The sequence below is a fragment of the Aphelocoma coerulescens genome, chromosome 5 (genome assembly GCF_041296385.1).
Source record: "Aphelocoma coerulescens isolate FSJ_1873_10779 chromosome 5, UR_Acoe_1.0, whole genome shotgun sequence".
Taxonomy (NCBI): domain Eukaryota; kingdom Metazoa; phylum Chordata; class Aves; order Passeriformes; family Corvidae; genus Aphelocoma; species Aphelocoma coerulescens.
Genome location: NC_091019.1, coordinates 10,455,536 through 10,475,995, shown reverse-complemented (window position 1 = coordinate 10,475,995; position 20,460 = coordinate 10,455,536). Strand labels below are relative to the sequence as shown.

At 39.9% G+C, this 20,460-nt stretch overlaps 2 protein-coding genes across 7 annotated transcripts in view; one reads left to right on the top strand and one right to left on the bottom strand.

Annotated features, from left to right (window-relative positions):
* The window catches only part of IMMP1L (inner mitochondrial membrane peptidase subunit 1), a 32,472-nt gene extending 14,987 nt beyond the window's left edge, over window positions 1-17,485 (top strand). For 3 of the 4 annotated variants that reach the window (XM_069016503.1, XM_069016504.1, XM_069016505.1), the window contains 3 exons: window positions 256-382; window positions 12,709-12,819; window positions 17,399-17,485. In XM_069016503.1, the coding sequence (XP_068872604.1) occupies window positions 256-382; window positions 12,709-12,819; window positions 17,399-17,467 (307 nt within the window). In that variant the 3' untranslated portion in view covers window positions 17,468-17,485. Of the gene's footprint in view, window positions 1-255; window positions 383-12,708; window positions 12,820-16,932 lie in introns of all 4 variants that reach the window. The other variant, XM_069016506.1, reaches the window with a different exon arrangement.
* Window positions 17,486-18,405: 920 nt separating this feature from the next.
* DNAJC24 (DnaJ heat shock protein family (Hsp40) member C24) overlaps window positions 18,406-20,460 on the bottom strand; it is a 35,429-nt gene continuing 33,374 nt past the window's right edge. For all 3 annotated transcript variants that reach the window (XM_069016508.1, XM_069016510.1, XM_069016509.1), the window contains exons 4-5: window positions 19,603-19,671; window positions 18,406-18,761 (exon numbers count right to left, since the gene is read on the bottom strand). In XM_069016508.1, the coding sequence (XP_068872609.1) occupies window positions 18,637-18,761; window positions 19,603-19,671 (194 nt within the window). In that variant the 3' untranslated portion in view covers window positions 18,406-18,636. The remainder of the gene's footprint in view (window positions 18,762-19,602; window positions 19,672-20,460) is intronic.

Genomic DNA, 20,460 nt, shown 5'->3' with positions numbered 1-20,460 from the left:
GCCTCAGGTTGTAGTCTTAAATGTTTCATAAATGATCTAAATAACAAAAATTCAGTCCACTTTTAACACTCTGTGAAATTATACTTGAGTAAAACTGAAGAAACCAAAATTGTACACAAGAATTTTCAGCACAAGGGACTATCTTAAATGTGTGTGAATATTTTTGGAGTAGACACATGGATGCTCATGCACTCAGCCAAATAGTTTGTAATTAGAGTTCTTCTGTTTGTTTTTGTTTCTGTTTTTTCCTCTCAGAGGAGATATTGTAATTGTGAAAAGCCCAAATGACCCCAAATCAAATATCTGTAAAAGAGTAATTGGCTTGGAAGGGGATAAAGTCTGCACAAGCAACCCTTCAGATTTCCTTAAGAGTCACAGCTATGTAAGTATTAGAGTTTCTTACTATGTAAATTAATGATTACTTAAGTAGGCCTGGTAGTCTGTAAAGGATTTGCAATATTTGAGGATCATCAGAAATCATAAATTATGACATCAATAAATTATTATTCTTGTATATGTACAGTAAAATGTTGTACTTTTAGATTGTGTGTGCCAAGCTGTCTTTCTCTGCCTTTTGTGTCTGTAGAAACTGTAGACAGATAATATTTTTGCTCTGCCCTTTGCTTAGTTCTTCTTCCTTGGAAGAATACTCTGAAATTCTCTGCATGAAGTGCAGTACAGATGACAGATGCAAGTGCTTTTTCAGGCAAAATTGTTCCTGTATTTCAAACACTAAGAAGTGAATATTTGACCCTGCAATAGTTTTGCAGATTTTCCTTTCAAAATTATACTTTAGTGTATCTCTATATTGCAATGTAACAATATTTTAATGTTCCTGAATATGGTTGGAGAAGTAGCAATTCTCCTAACTTGGCCAAAAGGTCAGGTGGTGCAATGGAAAGGGAACAATAATATCAATGTTCACTTGTCCTTATGCAGATGGACTTGACAGAAGTTTGGGAAGATCTGTGACAAAATGTTTTTAGCAACTTTTTAGGCTGTCATTAGAAAAATCATCAGGAATCACGATCACAGAAGAATGTAGGGTTTTTCCTGAGAGGTGTGTTTGACTGTTCTCTCTGTTCAGCCATCAGATGCTCCCAGGTGTTTTGAATCTTTAGACAAAGCTGTTATTTTGCCCTTTCACATCCACTTCATCCTCAGAATAAGAGTGAGCATCTGGCTAAAGTCCTGTGCTGTGAAGGCAGGGAATTTTATGGAACACTTCTTACAGGCAACTACAGTTTGTGCAACATAAATCCTGTAAGAGTTTCTCTTCCATAAAGGCAGCCACCTTCACCAGTGAGCCTCCAGGTGCCATTGGTTCATTTGTATTAAGCAGCTGAAGTGGAGTTTGTCTTTAGTAAAAGCAAAATTCATGTCACCATTTTGTTTAGCACCAGAAAGTAAGAATATGATTCATGCCCTGCTCTGGGGCTTTGAATTTGTTTCTTCCACTCCAGTGTTGAGGCAGGACATCTTGGGAACCTGCCTCTCATCTGCCCTTCTGGGTCTAATGCCAGTGCCACTGGAGCTCCTGTTCTTAGACTTTGGTCACTTGTGGGCACAAAGAAGGAACTCATTCTCTGTTACATTTTGAAGGGGAGGACAGAACATTTAGTTTTTCCACAAATCAAATTGTGTTAACCATTTAACCAAGGAAAAATCTACAAAAAAACCCAAAGAACACAAACCCACCTTCTGTACCAAGCTGAAGAAATTCTCTAGCTCTGGTGGAGCTCGTAATTGTGATGGAATATGAATTTCCCAGAGGAGACCAACCTGAGATGGAAACCTGAATTCTGTGTACACTGACAGAAGACACAAACTGAATTTCTCTGAGCATCTTGTTCCTCACTTGTCTTAGTCTTGAAAACGAAGTTTGGGAAAGATTTATACTTAACAGGATGTCAGCTTTTCTGGAAACACTTAAGTAACCAAATGAATATTCTGCAGAACAGTTTCTGCCCTAGTGCAGGATTTCTTGTCTCCAGTTTAAAGCTAAAATATGAGGAGAAAGAGTGGATGGAGAATACAGAGTCCATTTCCTGTTCTCCTAAAGGCTAATGTGTGGAAATACAGCAAAGTGACAAGCTTTTGTAATTCTTACATCATAAATTGTATCTAGGAGGAGAAATTACCTAAATGGAAATGCTCTCATTGGGTCTGATACCTGTTTTCCTTCTACCTTTAGTGCTTGGTAAAGAGGTAGGTCTTTCCATCTGTTCATGAGACGCTTCCTTTACAGAACAGTACATTCTCAACGTGGATATCTGCACTTTATGTTCATAACTGAAGCTGGATTATTCACTAAGTAAATTGTTGGGGAGGGGAAACGTGATACATGTTTATGTTTAGGCAATTGCCTAATCAGGTTCCTTATTTTAATGAATCACTGTGCTATGCACTTTTAACTCAAACACAGAATTCTTCACAGCAAATAACAGCAGCAGATGTACAGGGAACTGGCTGTTTGTGTTGTTGATACTTGCCTTAGGTGGGTTTTTGGAAAAAAGATTGTCCAAACTGAAGAAAGGCCTGGGCTATGATTGCAAATGGCCAAGAGTCCTGCCAGGAAGGTCTGTCTGCCAGGGGAAGGTACTGCTCCTTAAGTGAGCAAAGCCTAGTAAGTGTCATGAATTTTGCACTTTATATCTGGCTACTAACTGCCTTTTTTCAAATGGGAAATCTGAGAGGTGTGTGAATGCTGTGACTCCAAAGTGTGTAAGGTCAGAGCAGTCTTTGTTTTTATTATGGTGAACTGTTCAGCTTTCCTTGAGGGCTTGTCTCCTGTTTCGGGGAGTTCCTGTCATGTTTGCAGAGTTATCACAGTAAATACGAATATCAGATGCCAGCAATATTGCCAAATTAGGCAGCTCAGACCCCTGCTTCATTCTGTGCTGGTGGTTGCCAGCTAGTGGATAGGTTTTCTCAGTTAGCCAGTTCCTGGAGATGGGAGAGTAATGGCAATACAATGTACTTCATGCAGCTGAGGGTGAAATTACCTGTAAGCAGCTGCTTTAGATTTGCCCTAAAAGGAGAATCCTTTCAGTCATGTTAGTAGGAATTGTGCTTAGACTGTACTGACTGCATCATGTTAATATCGGTGTATTTTACAGATTTTAAGTTAGGTATTTTTGTGCCTAGAAGTATTGTCACACACAGTCCTTATTCTGGAGCCTAAGAGAATGCTAAAATCAGATCCTACTTCCAGTGCTGGTTCATTGATGAATGTACTTCTCAGGATGCCTTTGTATGTAGGTAGGAGAATGGAGAACTCTGTTTACAATTTGTTCTCTGTAAATTACACAGATGAGATACATAATTGCTGCAAACAACCAAGGAGATACCTGTAGATTAACAAAAAATCCAAACACAACAAACCAACCTTCCAAGATATAATGAAAAGAAACAGACAAAAAAAAATCACACATAAGATGAATAAGTTGTTCTGAAAATAGGTGTTTCAGTTGAGTAGAAATTCCATATAGCAGTGGCAGTTAAAATACTCTTGTTGCTTAACTGAAGGAATACATCATATGAGAATTTTTTTTTTGTCAGAGTGCACTAAGGGTAAATCTGCATCAAAAAAACTGTCTTTGATGGAGCTGTTGGATTACAGGCTGATGGAACTAATGCCACATATAAAACTGAGTGGCATAAACTAAGCATGTGCTTAAATTACAATTTAAGTATATAAGAAACGTCCTTTGGACCCTTTATGGTGCATGATGCTTCATATGCTAAAGATTGGAGTTTATCTGTAGAACAACAATGAGGTAAATCTTATTTACATGGAAGTATAATGAAATTCCTTTTTTGAATAAGCTGCTATAGTATTACAAGGGTTGGAAAAGGCAATTTTCCTTTTTGTTGATATCTGGTATGGAATACAAGCATTAGTCTGGCAGTATTGCAGGGCTCCTTTTTGGTTTTGTGCTAAATATGTATTTGTAAATAGAAGCAAGTGTATTTGCTGTAATAAATGTTTAAGAATGCATAATGTATTTTTGCTGTATCAGAGGCAATGTGGTGTGAACCCAGAAGTTAAAAAGGTAAACAACTAATGTTGTATTCAGAACTAGTTTCACTTATTAAAAAATACCTTATTCATTTAACTACATGGATGTAAATAATGAGGATTAATAAGGAAATTAATCCTAGTAAAGCCCTGAAATGGTCCTTAAAAAAACCCCAAAAAAAAGCTGAAAGGTTATTTTTCATATTTAGGCTTTTATTTCCTGTTTAAAAAAGTCTTAATATAGACTTGTAATTCAGATGGAATATCCTATTGCTCTATTTGAATTTGTTTTAATGCCATTTACTTTAGCTTTAATTTCTTTATGTACCATATGTTCTTGTGCTGCAGCTCGTATTTACAATCTGAAAAAGTGAGGGGTAAACCATCAGAATCAAACAGCTTGTATGTCATAAACCACCAATATGCTGAGCCTTTGGGGCACTTAAACAAAAGTAGTCCCTAATAATGTCACTTAATAGAGGCAGAGTCTGTAAATAAGGAACTGCCTTTTGCAAGTCACAGTGATAAAAAGCTGAGATACAAATCCATATCTCAGCAACACCGTGCTGGTGATCAATCACAGCTCCCACTAATGCTGCCAGCCTGGCTGATGGGGGAGTGTGTTTGCCTTGTGCTAAAGTGAGCTTCACTGCGGAGATGGCATCTCTTCATCCTGTGGGAGCTCCAGAGCTAACAGAATTCCCAAGATAATGCATCTCACTGTGTTTGCACATCACAGAAGTGGCCCTGCACAGTGCTATTAACTCTTAAACAGTTCTTGGCAAATGCAGTAAGAATATGATGTGGCTACTAAGAATAACATAATGTCAAGGCAAACACCACAGTATTGTAATCACTGGCCAGTTCTACATGTTTTGGATACACTGTGCAAGACACTGAAAAGTGGTTTGATATTTCAGAGCACTCAGTCTCTCAGTACCATTGGATAGTCTCTTTAAAATATCCTAAGTAGCAATTAAAAATAAACCTAATTAAAACACCACTTCTTTTCCCTTTGTTCTAAGTATCTTAATGTTTACACTCATGGTTCAGTACTTCACTGAGTAAGCTTCAGTAGTTGCTGACATGGAAAATGAGTAAGATATTTTCTTTGTCCTCCTTAGTTCTAAGTGTTCTAGAGGCTTGAGAGAAAGCCATGCGGTATTTCTAACCAGCAGCTGTGCTAAATGTCTGGTGGGAGAGGAGAGCTAATTTGGCATATTTGTTGGTCTGCAGATGGCTCTGTATCCCAGTACAGAGAGTTCATGACTCATGCTTATCTTGAATTTTCTGAGAAGTAATTTTAAATCAAAATTCTGATTTGTCAAAACTAAATTATTCAAGGGAAAAGAAACACAAAGAATTTTATCAGTCTAATTCCCAATATTTCCAGGGTTTCTTCTGCCCAAGTGGCTTGGTCTTTGTGCCTTTGCAGTTTTGGTTTTGGTATGTCAAGAACATAGAAGTAGCATCAGAGTTCAGCAGAGCTTATCCAGGTCCCTGTGGGGTCAGGGAGGGTGGCCAGACATGGGCATGGCTGCAGCAGAGTTTGGGCATGGGGACACAGCCAGAGGCTCCCGAGTGAACCCCCACGAGGTCTCCCACACCTTTCTGGAAGAGCTCTTTCTTCCTCACTGTGTGCCCAAGAGGAGGCAGCTGCACGCCAGCAGCTGGCCTTGGGAACAGGCTGGTGCCACCAACGTGGGCTGAGCACTGCCCAGGCTCTGACTGCCCTGCTGCCCCTGCTCAGCCACTTCACCCCTGAGCAAAACCAGAAAGAAACCTCCTCCAGGATTTGAGGGAAAGGTGTTTGAAAGGCATTCATTTCTGAATTTACGGCACTAGATGTTTTTCCTCTCTGTAATATGGCCTTGGCTGTGCTGGTCAAACCAGTTTGAACCTTCAAGATTTTATGATTCTGTTATTCCTCTGCTCAAAGTTTAGTAATAACTTTTAGGAAGCTGCTCAGGATGGTGAAACCAACTGCTTGGGACTCAACTGAAGCTTTTGAGCCGAACTTTAGTCTGACTGTACCAGCTGTGTAGGAGAGATTTAGGTCACTTCTGATGGAGCTGGCAGACAAGATTCCTTAACCCTGATGCTGTTATTTCTCAGCCATTGTTCTCCCAGGCTGAACTGCAGATCAGAGTACAGGTACAGGCCATGCCAGTGATGATGATGGGGTTCTGTGTTAGTTGGGGTTTGCACCCACAGGGTTTTTTGTTCTTGGACCTATACTTTTGGGTGACCCTGTTACATCATCTGTTATCTGGAGAAGAAGATCAAATCTTTTGGAATTATTGTGGTCAGAAAGGTCTCTGCAAACTGTGAAGTAATCTTTGATGGATTTGTAATCAATATTTTATTCCAAAACACTCATCTTCTGTAAATCTTAGGCTAAGAGTCTGGACTGATGCATCTCAGACATATTCTGAATTTTTGTTCAGGAGTTCCTAAATGTAGCTAGGAGATTTGGGTCTGAAAGTTTTGGCCTATGAACATGTAGTTTTAACTTTAACTGATAATAGTTTTAGAAAAGGAAAGATGACTAATAATTTAAATTTAGGGTTGCAGCTAGAGGTTTTTGAAATCAGATACATAGCTTTTCCAGCCAATTGAGATCTGTGTATTTAACAATATGATCTAGATCTCAGCATTAAATATATATATCAGTAAACAACGCATGCAAGTGTTTGAATTATTTAACACAGTTGAAAACTTTTGGAACAGGTAAAAAGTGATACTGAGAGAAATCAGGTATTTTTCTCATTTGACTGGCATAAACATCTCTGGTGTGAAAACTTCTCCCATCAAGCTGTGAGTGCAGTGATCAAACCTTTTAAGGTCCAAGTAGTTAAGCTTAGAACAGCAGCAGTTACTCCTACATTACCCAAAGTTTAGAAGGAGCAGCTATGGTTAAACCCCAAACATTGAAATAACCAACAAATGCTTTGACAGGTCACTCTAACAGCTTACTCAGATTTTTGTTACAGAACAACACCCAACTGGTGTGCTTGCACGGTAGAGAAAAATGTCTTAGAAATTCAAGTCTAAGTTAATATTCCTTAGTTCCCTCGTGGTGTGTGAGTTAACACTGGAGGTTATGTGATTTTAATATTGGTTAATATTTAATTTCAAAACTTAGACAAGTCTTCATATCTTACCTTTTTATAAATCTTCTATTAAAATTACAAATGTCTCACTACAGAGAATGAATTCATAATATAAATATGTAATCACAACGAATTTGATTTTTGTATAAAATACATTAGTGCTTCATTGTCATTCTCACTAATAACAATCTGGACCAGCATCATGATGTCTTTTTTTTAATATGTGCATTTAAACAAACTTGGTCAAGTACATTATGTCTTATTCATAAGCAGCTTAAACTGTTCAGCAAGTAGAGGGAAAATGCTAAACTCTTTGGAAGTTCCTATAAATTTAAGGTAAATTCATTGTTATATTCTTTTAAGAAGTATTAAATTCCAGGTAATTCAACCTTTTAAGCATACACAGAAGATGCTGATTTAACATCTGCTAACATGTTTAAGTTCCAATGTGGTTCCTACTATTTCATAGCTTTTTCAGCACAAAAAAGTAAATATAAATGCTTACCCTAATTTTGAGAACATTGAGCTAATTAATGTGGCTGGGTTTTATACAGATGGCAGCCTTAATATGAACAACATTTATGATAAACCTACAGGAACAGTGCCTGGAGCAACTGGATCATTAAAAAAAGTATTTGTTAAGCATTATTCGGTCTTGGTTCTGAATTAATAAATAAAGGATTAAGGAGTAGCTATGAGACTTTAAGTATAGAGAGATAAAACAAACTCCTGCATTTCTATGGTGTATATTTTATCCTAACTAGATGCAATTTACTTAAATAAGGCAATTTAATCAGTATTTAGTAAATTTGTCATTTGATATTGTAGAATCTTTCATCATATTTCACTTTAATCAAGAAAGGTAACACCTGTGGTTTATTCACAAAAGCTTCTTTTGTTAAATGAACACCCGCAGGCCATGAAGCAATTACATTTGTTGCTTGTACCAAAGTAGGAGGCACTTAAATAGACCTTAGTAGGGATAGATGAGAACTTGCAGACTTTATTCTTTTGTCCAGCACTGAGATTAGTTCTTATCATAGCTCAAGAAGGAAGCCTCTGAACTGAAAAGAAAAGATGGGAATGATTTAAAGTTCTTCTTAAGTCTGAAACTTTGATATTGCTGGAGGTGACTTGAATACCTGTGACCTTATGAAAGTTCAAACATCTACTCCCAGCTGATTGTATGTGCTGATGTTTTTTGAGATTGCAAGACATTCATGTTTTTAAGTCCCCTAAAATCACGAACAAAAGCTCCCTCCACACAAAAAACCCAAACCACAGAAGCCTGTTTACATTTAGTTGGGTTTGGGGGTATTTGGGGGTATTTTTGAGGCAGATAATTTAGTCTGTTAGTTTTATTTACAATATATTAGTTTTCAAGTATGTCAGTTAATGCAGTGCAGGGTTCATATCTCTTAGGTTTGAAGACAGTGAGAGTAATCAAAGAAAAAAGTTTGGCATCTTGTAAAGAGACCAAAACAATATAACTATTTGGTAATATCCCCCTTTAAGTAAATTAATGTTTTATGCTAGTGAGTATGCATCAAATCCCTGCCCTGCACTTCAGGTTTGCCACTTTAACTGCACCACTGAGTAAATTCCAACAGCTCTGCAAATTCTGCAATTTGTCACAGTGAAAGATGCTTATTTGGGGTGAAAGAGAATGAACTACTGTGTCAAACTCTGTTGTTCCCAAGGGTAGTCTTGTTCTTCTGGTCTGTCTGCTCCTGTGCTAGAGCCTGGGAAGGGAGCAGGGGAAGAGTCATGTGTCTGATGGGTGTCTTTTATTCTCACACATTTAAGCTGCACTGCGGATAACCAGTTCCGCCTGAGAACTGCCATTCCTTGGAAATAAATCCTCAGATAATCTGCAGAGAACAGAGGCACAGGGGCTGCTGAGGCAGAGGGAGTCATCTGCAGACAGTCAGAGGCAGCGTTTCACAGCAACGTGCACTGCTGGGAATTGCTGGTTCTGCAGGAGTCCCACTCGTTCTGTGAAAATTCAGCTGTTGGGCGTGTGAGACTTTCCCATCTTAGTTGTGGCCTCTGTGTAGGGGAGAGCAGAAATGCTGCCCAGCCCAAGGTAATGCTTTAACCCTCATCAGTGTGGGTTTGTAGTCACTGTCTCCCTGTGTGTAGTTGTGGGAACTGTGATTTCAGTTGTACTTCTTGGATACAGGTAACTTTGTCTAAGAGGTCCATTGCCTGTAGATACCAAAATGCAACACTGTGAGTTGTCACACAAGTGGCTTTCCCTTGGGTTCCTGCCTTGGGTTTTTTGGCAGCAGCAGCCTATTGCTGTGTAATTAATAGATTCTTACTAAAAATACAGGTTTTCAACAGTTAATTTTTTTTCTTTGGTGAATATTAATACCCAGCTACTGTGCTTGCAGCATTTGCAGTGTTTCAGACTGGGTCCTGGCTATGCAAAGGCTGGTACTCCAAGTGAACTTTATTCTGTGTGAGTAATCCCACTGAGATCAGTGATGTGGTGTAGACATGGCTTGGTGCATGAAGCCTTGAAGGATTCTTTATTTCAAAGGGGTTTATACTACTTTTGTTAATTTTTTTTTTTAGATTAATGATTATGGCCTGTCACTGGTATTTGGTTTTCCATTTTCCTGTAATTCTGCTGAATTATATTGCTTGTCTTAATTTTAGGTTGTAGTGAAGTGCCTAGATGATGGACAGACACCCTACAAAGGCATTTAAGTGCATTATCCCTAGATGAATCACACATTGTGACAGTACTCTTAATGACAAATTCAGAGGTGTAGGGCCCTGTCATACCTTCCAGGGAGAACTGCAAAAATTACATTAAGTGGTGAATTTCAGGATATAGGAAGACACTCTACTGCAAATGTTCTACCTGGAATGCAAACTGTGAACGTCTTGTCTAGACAAATAATTATTCCTAGTATTGGAAGTAGTTTTATGCCAATGCAGGCAAAAGCAATTTATTTTATTTTTCATAATTTTGGAGCCTGGTAGAAAGATGGGAAGTGTTCTAGAAATTTTCTGGATATACTTGAGTTATGAGTGGTTCTTTATTTTGCACAGTGAAAGATGAGCATCACATTCTGCCTGTGAATTGGGAGAAGTGAGAAAGCACAGGAACCAGAACAGCACAAGGGGAGCTGGCAGGGAAACAGGAGCACTTTGCAAGAAGTGATGCTTTTACAGTAACAAGAAATGTTAACGTGGGTTTGCTTTCTATATTTAAGGAAAAAAAATCTTCCCTTCATAGTAATTCCTGCTTGTCCTGTTTGTGTATCTGCTGAGGGAGTATGTCACAGTGACAGCAGTTTGATGTCTGACTCCTCATTACAGTAGATGCTGGACAGGGGAGTTTGCACCAGAAAGATCAGGACGCTGCCTTGTACAGTAATCTCCACCTGAGAAACAAACTCATGTGTGAGTTTGGACACAGGGACTGCTCTAGGTGGGTACACTGAACTAAATGAACATGAATATCCAACTACTCTGCTGGACATCCTAAACAGGCCATGGAATCTTTGAGGAAAACAGCAGTGACAGCACATGCTAAAACAGCTATCAAAACCACAAAATGCATATTCTACACACAGGTTGTTTGACTCCAGATAGAAGTGTTTTAAAATGTATCAGTTTGTTTTTTGTTTGCAAAGCTGCTTGGGTAGGAGGAGGGCCAAAGTCATCTAGCTGGAACCAGCTGGCCTTCCCAGAGGAAGCCCTTCCATGCATGTGCCAGGAATCTGATCAGCCTACCAAACAACAAAGGTGACAGAGAAGCTGAATAGGGAATTCCTGTCTGGAAGGACTGGGAGAACAAGCAGTAGGGGAGCTTGACTGAACTAGTGGATCAGTTTAAAGCAAAGGAGGTGGCATTCCTTTATACAGGAGCCTGTGGAAGGAGGTGCTACCAGTGGGTTTCAGAAGGGCTTAGACATTGCTGGTCACAGCTGCATGTGTGGATTCTAAAATGCTGAGGACAGGGTTTGTGCCCTCTGACACACCTACAGCACCTTTCCTGGGTGCCACAGAAATACAGGGGCTGGTTGGAAGGGATGGACAGGCTGGTTCTGCCACTGTCAAAGGCGACCTGTTGTTTCTCAATCCACAGCTGCCACGTTTGCCACGGCTCAGCAAAGGGGCTCTGGGAGCAGTGGGCCAGCCTCAGATCCCGGTCTGGCAACAGGCACGTGGGGGCATGGCTAAGCAAGAGCCTCAAAGACTAATTAAAGCCAAGGTTCCCAGGGAGCGTTACCTGGCCAGATACCTACAAGTACCAATTACACTCCACCTGCAATTTCCTCAAATGGGGGACCTGGGTTTGTTCTTAATGGTTTACAACCAGTCTTTACAGTGGTATTTCACTTTGTTTAATCTGTTACCCATGAACTCTGTCTTATGTAGACTATTGTGTTTAGAGTCTGCATGGCTCAATTCTAAAACATGCATGCTACTTGTACTTTGAGTTTCATTTAAAATAGTTTAGTTAGTTAGTTACTTTCCATATATTTTTCTCTGAATTGTGGTCGTAGTAATGTTTCGAGTACATACTTGGTTTTGGAAAAATGTATGTTAGTTTAAAGTTCATATCAAATATTCTCTAGATTGAGAATATGTTGCTTAATTTAAATTGTCAGCCTGGTTTAAAGTTTTAGAAACAAAAGCCAATTAGAAGTATTAAATATTTTATTTGGTAACTTGAAAGAGGTTATTTGTATTGGAAATGTTTTTAAGAAAACTTAACAAAATTGTATATTCCAAGCAGAAATGTTAGTTTCAGACTTGTAGGAGGAACTTTTTCACATATGAAAGCTTCATACTCTCATTTAGGTAACTATTGCAGCTATGTTGCTATTTCTCATTTTGTCATTGAGTCAACCAGTAAATGCCATGAATCTGTGGTATGTAATATAGTTAATGCATAATATATATGGGCAATGAAAGGTCTTTGTCATATAGTATAAGGTCACCATCATTAATTTTCAAATTATAAAAAGGGATTTGCTGTTTTGCGATCATCATTATTGCAATATAATGTGTTGTGGATTCTGCCTGCACATAGAATGAACTGTGATCTTAATTAGAACTTTGACAAGCCTACTCCGATAAAATGATGAGATTATTCGTAATTGATGTCACAATCAATTACCAGTTAGTTCATCATGAATCTACTAACAGGTCTAGCCTTGGTGCTGGCCCCAGGATGTTGATGAGTGTGTGGCTGCCCTGTTCATGCTGTTACTGCGACAGGAGGGCAGATTTTCAGTCAACATCCTAATGACCTCTTTTGAAGTCTATTAAATTAATGACCCTGTCACATTGCTCTAACCTCTTACATCTTCATTTTGGATTTTTTGTTGCAAACCATTGGTTTTTGAGCACATGGTAGAACAGATACTTTGGAGCACTCCTCATCCCTCTAAATCTGGCAATGGGTCTCACTAGATTCAATAAAATTTAGTTCATCACACAGTCATGAAATACAGAGCACAGAAATCAGGAAACACACTGTAAGGCAAACTCTGCTTAACACCATTCTGTTCTGGTTTCTTTTTACATTTCAATCTTGCTCAATCATAGGTGCCTAAAGGACATGTTTGGTTAGAAGGTGATAATCTCAGGAATTCTACGGATTCCAGGTGCTACGGGCCTGTTCCTTACGGACTGATAAGAGGACGCATTTGTCTTAAGGTATATATATTTATAGTATCTAAAAATAGTTGTATTAATACATTTTTAATGCTTGGATGTTAGGTATTGAAACTTGCCTCCCCAGCTGTCTGGCCAAAGCAAATGTAAAGTAAAGCATGAACACTCCAGCCACCTGCTGTAAAAGGATAAATCAACAATGACAGGGTTTTTGGAGGGAGGACTTTGGAGTACCACTGAGCAGTCACTGCTATGAAAATTGAATAAATTATTTTGCAAGCAAATCCAAACATGATAAAAACACAATTGTGCACACATACACCCTACTGCACAGATGTACATTCCATCCTTACTTCGATTCTTGCCTCTCTGCAAAATGGTATTTCACTGTTGTAGCTCTGTGGCCTGAGTAACAAAATGGAGGAAAAGATTCTCTTTCCAGGATTTGCCCACATACTTCGGACACACAGACTGGCCTTGCTGCTTTTTAAACTAAAAAATAATGCTTTGAATGAATATTGTATAAACCATCATGGTTCCTTCTCCTTCTGCTTCAACAGTTCTACAACTTTATTTCACACAAAATTATTTTTTCATATTATCTGCATTACTAATTTACTCTTTTACCAAAAAGAAGAAATGTAACACAATTTCCTCTCTATAGAAAGTTTAATCTAAGAAACAGGGGAGTGGGTATTACAGACTTATGCACCAGATTTTAGAAAGCTGGATTTAAAGCTGTGCATTCAGAACAATAAAGGTTTTCTCCATATACTTCAACACATCCACAAACCATAATTTAGCACACCTGTATTACACACACAGGAAAGATTAGATCTTTCCAATTTAACAAAGCCTTATATCCTTAATTTACAGTATTTATGAACACAATTTGGGACTTTCAAGAAAAACCCCTTGCAGCTATTGAGCACAATCAGTAATTGCTTACTAAACCTCAGACAACACGTTCCCCCCAGCCCTACCGGCAAGTTTTGGGTGACCTCTGTTCTTCCTGGCTCACATTTGCTCTGAGTCCTTCCCTGGTGTTTACTCAGGGCTCTGCCCCTTCTCCTGCTGTTTGCCTTTACCCTGGACACCAGAGGGGAAAATGCTGATTCCCAATAGTGCTATTTTTATGACCCAAGTTTTAGCTTGGATTATTGACTGCTAAGAGACAAAGGATGCTAATCTGCTGACACTCTTCTAATGAGAATGTGGTAGTAATGATGCAACTGAAAAAAACATTCCTCCAAACTGATGCACAGATAAAGAAAAGCTGCTGTTTACTACTTTAAGGGGACTGCTAGCAAATACTGCATATATCAAGAACCTGTGTGTGTGGACAGCTGTAATTAGTCACAGTATCTCTCCACAGCAATAGATTTTGTGTCCAGCTTGTCTAGCTTCCAACAAGGAAGGTGTTTGAGAGACCTTAATGACAGGACTGAACCCTAAGTAAACTCTGTAAAATGAGTGGAACTCACAGATAATTCATGTTGAAGTACTACTTTAGGACTCCAGAGCATTGTCTGTTACGAAAGATATTATGCAATCACTTGATACTTAATCAAAATAATTTAACCAAATTTTACAGCAGTTGTTAAATGATGGTGGCATGGAGTAGTAATTATTCCAGTTTTCATGAGATTTAAGTATATGGTGCCTAACAAAAGCAAAAATGAATTTGTTCTTCAAACGAGTGTTTCTAGTTAAGTTCTTTATGGTAAGTCACATGAGCATACATCTTGCTCCTGCGTGTTGCCACTGCACATTGCAGTGGAAGGCAGCACATACAGACTGCATGGGGGTGGCTGATCACTGACCACTGGCCAGGAAGCCTCTGTGTGCTTTTAATGCAGCCTGCTGCAGCTTTGGCTTCTCTTTCATCAAACAGTTTTTACTGCCTTCAGAATGGAAGCTTTTGTGGCTTTATCTTACAGTGGATTTTGGAGAAGCAGATGTAACAGCGCCTTTCAGTGCTAAGTTACGTTTTTAGAAATGGATACAAAACCCCCCAAATCTAATTTGGAAATTGCAGATTTCAACAGAAGAGAGTGAGCTTAGCCAACCTAGCTGGCTGAATTTGTTCAGCCAACCTACTCTTGGCAAAACTGTTTATCTGAAGTTTAGACCAAAGTTCTCAGGGTTGGTGCACCAGTTTTTAACCCTTACAGAAATGCCAACACTTGATTCTGTCTGCTCCTCTTCCTCCCTGCCACCATATGTACTGCCACTCCCAACACAAGGTCATTCCGTAAAGGGCTGCTGAAATCAAAGCAGCTGCAAATTCAGTAAAAGCACTGGGAATCATTCGCACTTTGACAGAACTCATGCTTCATCCTGTCCTAGGTAGGATGTCCTGTGCATCCCCTGGATTTAGGCTCCATGTCAAAACTAGACCTGTGGTGTATCTTCCAAAGAGCTAGTTAGCCCCATTTATCCCCCGTCCATCAGATCAAATCTATCGATGCAGGCCAAAGCAAAGAGGGCAAAGAGCTGCTAATTGGAAGAGCCAGTCTGAATGAGCAAGTCACAGTCAACTTCTGTCATGACTTTAAAGGACTTGGGAATTACGACAGTGGCATGTCTTTGTTTCACAGAGGAGGGGTTTCCCATCTCTTTCCAGCCTTGAGTATTGTTTCTCAGGTTCTCCCTGCAAGCAGACTAGATGAAACATCATTTTCATTCTAACTCTACCACTAAGATTACTGTGACAAATTTCAAACTACACTGTCAAAGCAGCATTTAAAGCTAATTTGATTACTTTCACTGAAAGAAAGTCAAGTTGCAATAGGTGTGATTTGAGTTGCCTGAAATGAGATTTGTGCTGGAATGAATGGACTAAGAAACTTCATTCTCCAGGCCTTTACTGAGATCAGCTTAGATTTGTTATATGGGATATTTTTCTTTCCTTTTACTTCTGTTTGCCCTCAAGGCAAAACAAAGACTTGACACCCAGCCTGCAGCCAGCACAGGCCCTCTGGACAGTCTTGAATTCCGCAGCTTTGCTGCTAACCAAGATCACAAATACCCTTCTGTTGTTGGCTTGTGTCTCTGTATATTTGTGTGGAACTTAAAATAGCTCACTGGATGATGGGTGCAGACATTACCTCGGTGGTTTTGTGTATCAGCAACTGTTCCTCGTGCTCCTCCCTAACTGCACATGCCAGAACCACAAGTATTTTCTAAGATCTTGCACAAGAGTGCTCTGAGGCTTTTTCTGATCTGCAGAACTTGAGGTCCTGAGCATGACTCACCCTTGTGCTGAGAGGGCACAGTGCTGCAAGGGGCCTGACAGGAGCCTGGAGCAGTGCACAGCCCCAGTCAGGAGAGAGCTGCTGCTGCCTCCTGCTATGCCCATCCTGAACTGCCTCTGCCTCTTCTGTTATGGCCTTCAGTGCTGGGGACAAATCACAGGGCTAAAAATAACTATTTGCCTCTGTCTCCACTTTTAAATGAGACAATTACTCTTTCACTCCACACAGAAAGCTCCTTCTGTGTTGTGGCTGTTCCATGAACTCAGAGTTGCTGTTAGGTTGCTGTACCTTGGCAGTTACTGTATAGTTTAAGACCAAATTCTAATGAAAAATAAGCAAGATAAACAAAATACTGACAGAGGCTTTAGGAACAAGGTAGTGCGTCACCTTTCTCTGTCTAGGCCGCTTCCTCTTGGGTAGGGGCTATGAAATTTTTATGGGATTAGAGCCACAGAAGGCATTGATTCTTCAGCATCATCTTTCCCTTTTTCCTGCTGAGCCCCTTGTGCCATCTTTGAAAGAACATCTTGCCAAGAGACACAGACATTGAAGGGAGGCAAAGGACAATGAGTAAATGAATGTCCTTGCTTCCCTGTTAGTTTTCTTTTGCATCCAAGACCATCCTACATGTAATTAGTGACTGTCCAGAGCAAAGTACTCCTGGGAGCATTCAGTACAGGAACAGCTATACAATTAATTTCTGGAGAGATTTGTTTATTGGTCAGCATCATTCTCTGGCACCTGTACTTGGTGATGAGCTGTGCTCTTTTGTAAATAACTGTCCCCTTCTCAGAGGAGCCCCTTGGTCCAGAGCCCGGATGGTGGCAGGCACTCCACCCCTTCATTCCTGTTTGTATGTTTTAAGTTTACCTGTAACCTATATATCTTTTTTCCCAAGGTTTGGTATTTGCTGCCCAAAGGCCCATCCTGAAAATACCGATGTACACCTCACCATGGGGAGGTCCATGTGTGTGGTACTCTTTTTCTCGCAGATGGACCAAAGAACATATACCTTGTCTTTAAAGTCATGAAGAGCTTTACAAGCTAGAAAACACTGAATTTGAAAGACACTCTTTAGGAACATATTTATTTCCAAGGCTGAAAAAGGTAATGGAATTCGTGAGGCTCTCCATAGCAAAGCATGCTCTGTATAAATTCTGAAGTTCACACTGTAGAACGATTCCCTGTGATATATAGAATTTATTACTCCCAGTAAGAGAAGTACATCAGTGAGCAAAGTTCTTTACCCTGCCAACCAAAGAGATAAAAAATTATGCTGTTTATGAAACGATTACAATAACAAATGAAAATACTGAACTTTGAGTTGTGATTAATATCTCTTGTAACTGTGTTTTATTTTATAGATATGGCCTCTGAATGACTTTGGATTTCTACGTGCAAGCCCCAATGGCCATAGATTTCTTGATGATTAAAAGACTTAAGTTACTATTGACAGTTTTCACAGTATTTTCTACTAAAATCAATGGAACTATTTTTGCTTAGAATAAACACAAATATTACTTGACAAAGATGTCTCTTTCTGAGATTACACCTAACTTCAGAGTGGGAATCATACACTCCTGTCACCAACAAAAATGATGTGCCTCTTGCTCTGCTTCCTCTGGTGAGCCACAGTAAGTGCTTGGATTTATGGGAAAGTTTTGGGGTTCTGTTACAAGCCAAGGTTAGCACTGACTGTTAAGAAGGATGGAAAAGGCACAGTGCACTTACTGCGTTGTCACACAGCCAGAGCCATCCTGGCTCTCCCTACATCAGCAGGTGGTGCCAGGGCTGGAACTGAACACGGCACCAGAGGGGTTCCAGATCTGCTGGTCACTCCCAGAAGTGCTGGGTGTTTCCCTGTAACTGCCCAGTGGGGTCAGAGCACAGCTTCCTCATTAGCTTTCCTCTCAGGAACGATGACTCCATTTGTTCGATGCTGGAGAGCCTCAGCTCAGTGTGCTCCTGCTGCAGGCTGCCCAGGTGATGTCAGTCACTGTCACAGGGCACAGCCACCAGCCCCACTCCTCAGCACTGGGACACCCAGCCTCTTCCAGCTGCCAGGCTCTGCCTCCTCCTTCTAGGTTCCAGTCTTTGAGAGGATTTAATGAACTTAAATATTTATCTTATAAACAGAAAATGTTCCTGTTTCCCACTACTAAACCTTGTTCCTCATTATCTTCAAAGCATTCTCACATCTGTGCCTCCTGATTGAATTTTGTCATCTGAGCTGTTAAAAGGGTTTAACCTAAGAGGAAGGGCCCAAGGTAGAGCTGCTTCAGACTGAAATTGAAAGAAGCCTATTCTGTTTTTTGCTGGGAAAGAAACATTGTTTAGATCGGGAGATACATTCCAATTGTACAGAACTCGGTTCAGGGTTGGAGGTGTTTAATAATGAGCTCTTCGGCTGCAGAAGGAAAATCCAAGCCTCATGTCTGCAGAGCTGTGTGAGCAAAGGGGCACTTTTCATTTTTAAGCCTGAATGAACTTGTTCTTGTAGTGCCCCCTTTTTCTTTAACATGTATCTCATTAGCAGGTGCTGCCACTTGTTTGTCCAGTCTTTTGAAAAGTTTGTAACACTTAATGTGCTTCATTGAAACAATCATTGCAAGATCTCGATAACAAGTGAACATGTGTCACAACAAACCAAAGATACATCCTTGGTTTCACTCTTGAAGACACTGTAATTCCCACCACATCGACAGGAGAGAGTGTAGAGTTGTTCATCTGCCAAAAAAGAAAACAAAACTGCCTTTAGTGCTGGAGAAGAATCAAGAATTTATTTTGAATTTTCTTCACAAAGGTGCTCTTAGTAACAAATAGCCTCCCACTGCTGGGTTGTAAATATCAGTATCTGTGCTACCATTTGTAGCTTAAAAATAATCTCAAAATGTTTCAGTGACTGAGGTATTCTTACACCCAAACAACCAGGGCCAGTGGAATCTCTTCAAAAAAACCCCCCAGTAATAACAGGGTGCACATCTGTGAAATGGATGAAAAAGTTAACTGGTGTTAAGTCATACATGTGACAGATCAAGGATGCTTCCAAAACAGGCTGCTAACCCAGGAACCAAAACAGAACAAAGGAAAGAAGGATTTTTCCCCTCACAACTTAAAAAAAAAAAGTAAAAAAATAAAAATAAAATCAGCCATTTATTCCAAAAGCAATTAAACAAGAAAAGCCAGAGCAATAGAAAGGAGGGAAGTAACAGTGCCAGATGCAAAAAGAAACACGTGGATTCTGCTGTCCCAGGAAGAGTGAGAAGATTCACAAGAGCTATGGGAAGAATCTGTGTACTCTCACTCTCTCACTTCTACCAGAGGAGAGCTGGGTGAAGAGTGGTCCTGCAAGTGGGGGCAGGGGAAGCAAGGTAGACAGAATGGAAAACAAATGTGACAGAAGGTTAAATTCTAATCCAGGTAATCTCAGAGAGCAAAACAGCTTTGTCTCAGGAAATACAGAAAAAACCAGCACTTAAAGTAACACAACAATGGTGTAAGATGCAGGAAAAAAAGAGAAAACATTAACAATGAAAGGCATTAGGAATCAACAGCAAGGCACTCATACCTTCATTCCAGGACATATCCTCAAGATAAATCTGTGCATGAAGTGGCCATTCTTTTGTCAGGTTATCTTCTATAATGCAAACATGACAGATGTTCAGTCTTTTCTGATAAATTATTAGTTTTATATACCTAGCAGTCAATCTGGTTGCTCCTAGAGAGTCCTACCTGACCACTCTAGCAGTTGAAAATGTAGTTCTCTAAAATTTTAGTTTCCAGGTATCTGCATAAGGTGGAAAATGTCCTCTTGTAGCCAGGAGAAATAAATAGTGACAATGTATTACTGAATTAAGACCCTGAAACCAGCACTTCTGCACATGCCACTTCTGTGAAATTAGGGGCAAACTTCTGTTTTGATGCACTTTTCAAAACCTGGCTGGAACTCCACGAGCTGAAATGGTGAATGTCTGCTAACCTCTACTTTTCACAGATTTGTGGAAGAGCTGAGGTCCAAAGGGACCTCTCAAGATCCCCTATCGAAGCCTCCTGCACAGGCAGGGCAGCTGGAGCAAGCTGACCAGGATGGGCCATGTCCAGGCAGATTTTAAATATCTCCACAAATGGAGACTTCCCAGTATGTCTTAGGCAACCCATTCTTCCCTAGAAAGGAGAAGCCAAACCACCACCTTCCAATAAGCACCAAGTGAATGTCGTGTGTGAGAACACCACTGAGACTCCTGCAAAAAAATAAATGCAAAACACTCATAGGGGAAGATGAGTCCAAATGCTCTTTTATGATAAAGAGTCTCTGAGCAGAGAAAGACAAGTTCTGGCCTGTACCTGAGAGATCTGCTGCCATTTGATCCCCCAGATTCTTCCAACATTTGGGTACAGCATGAAATGAAAAACGTGCAACACAACT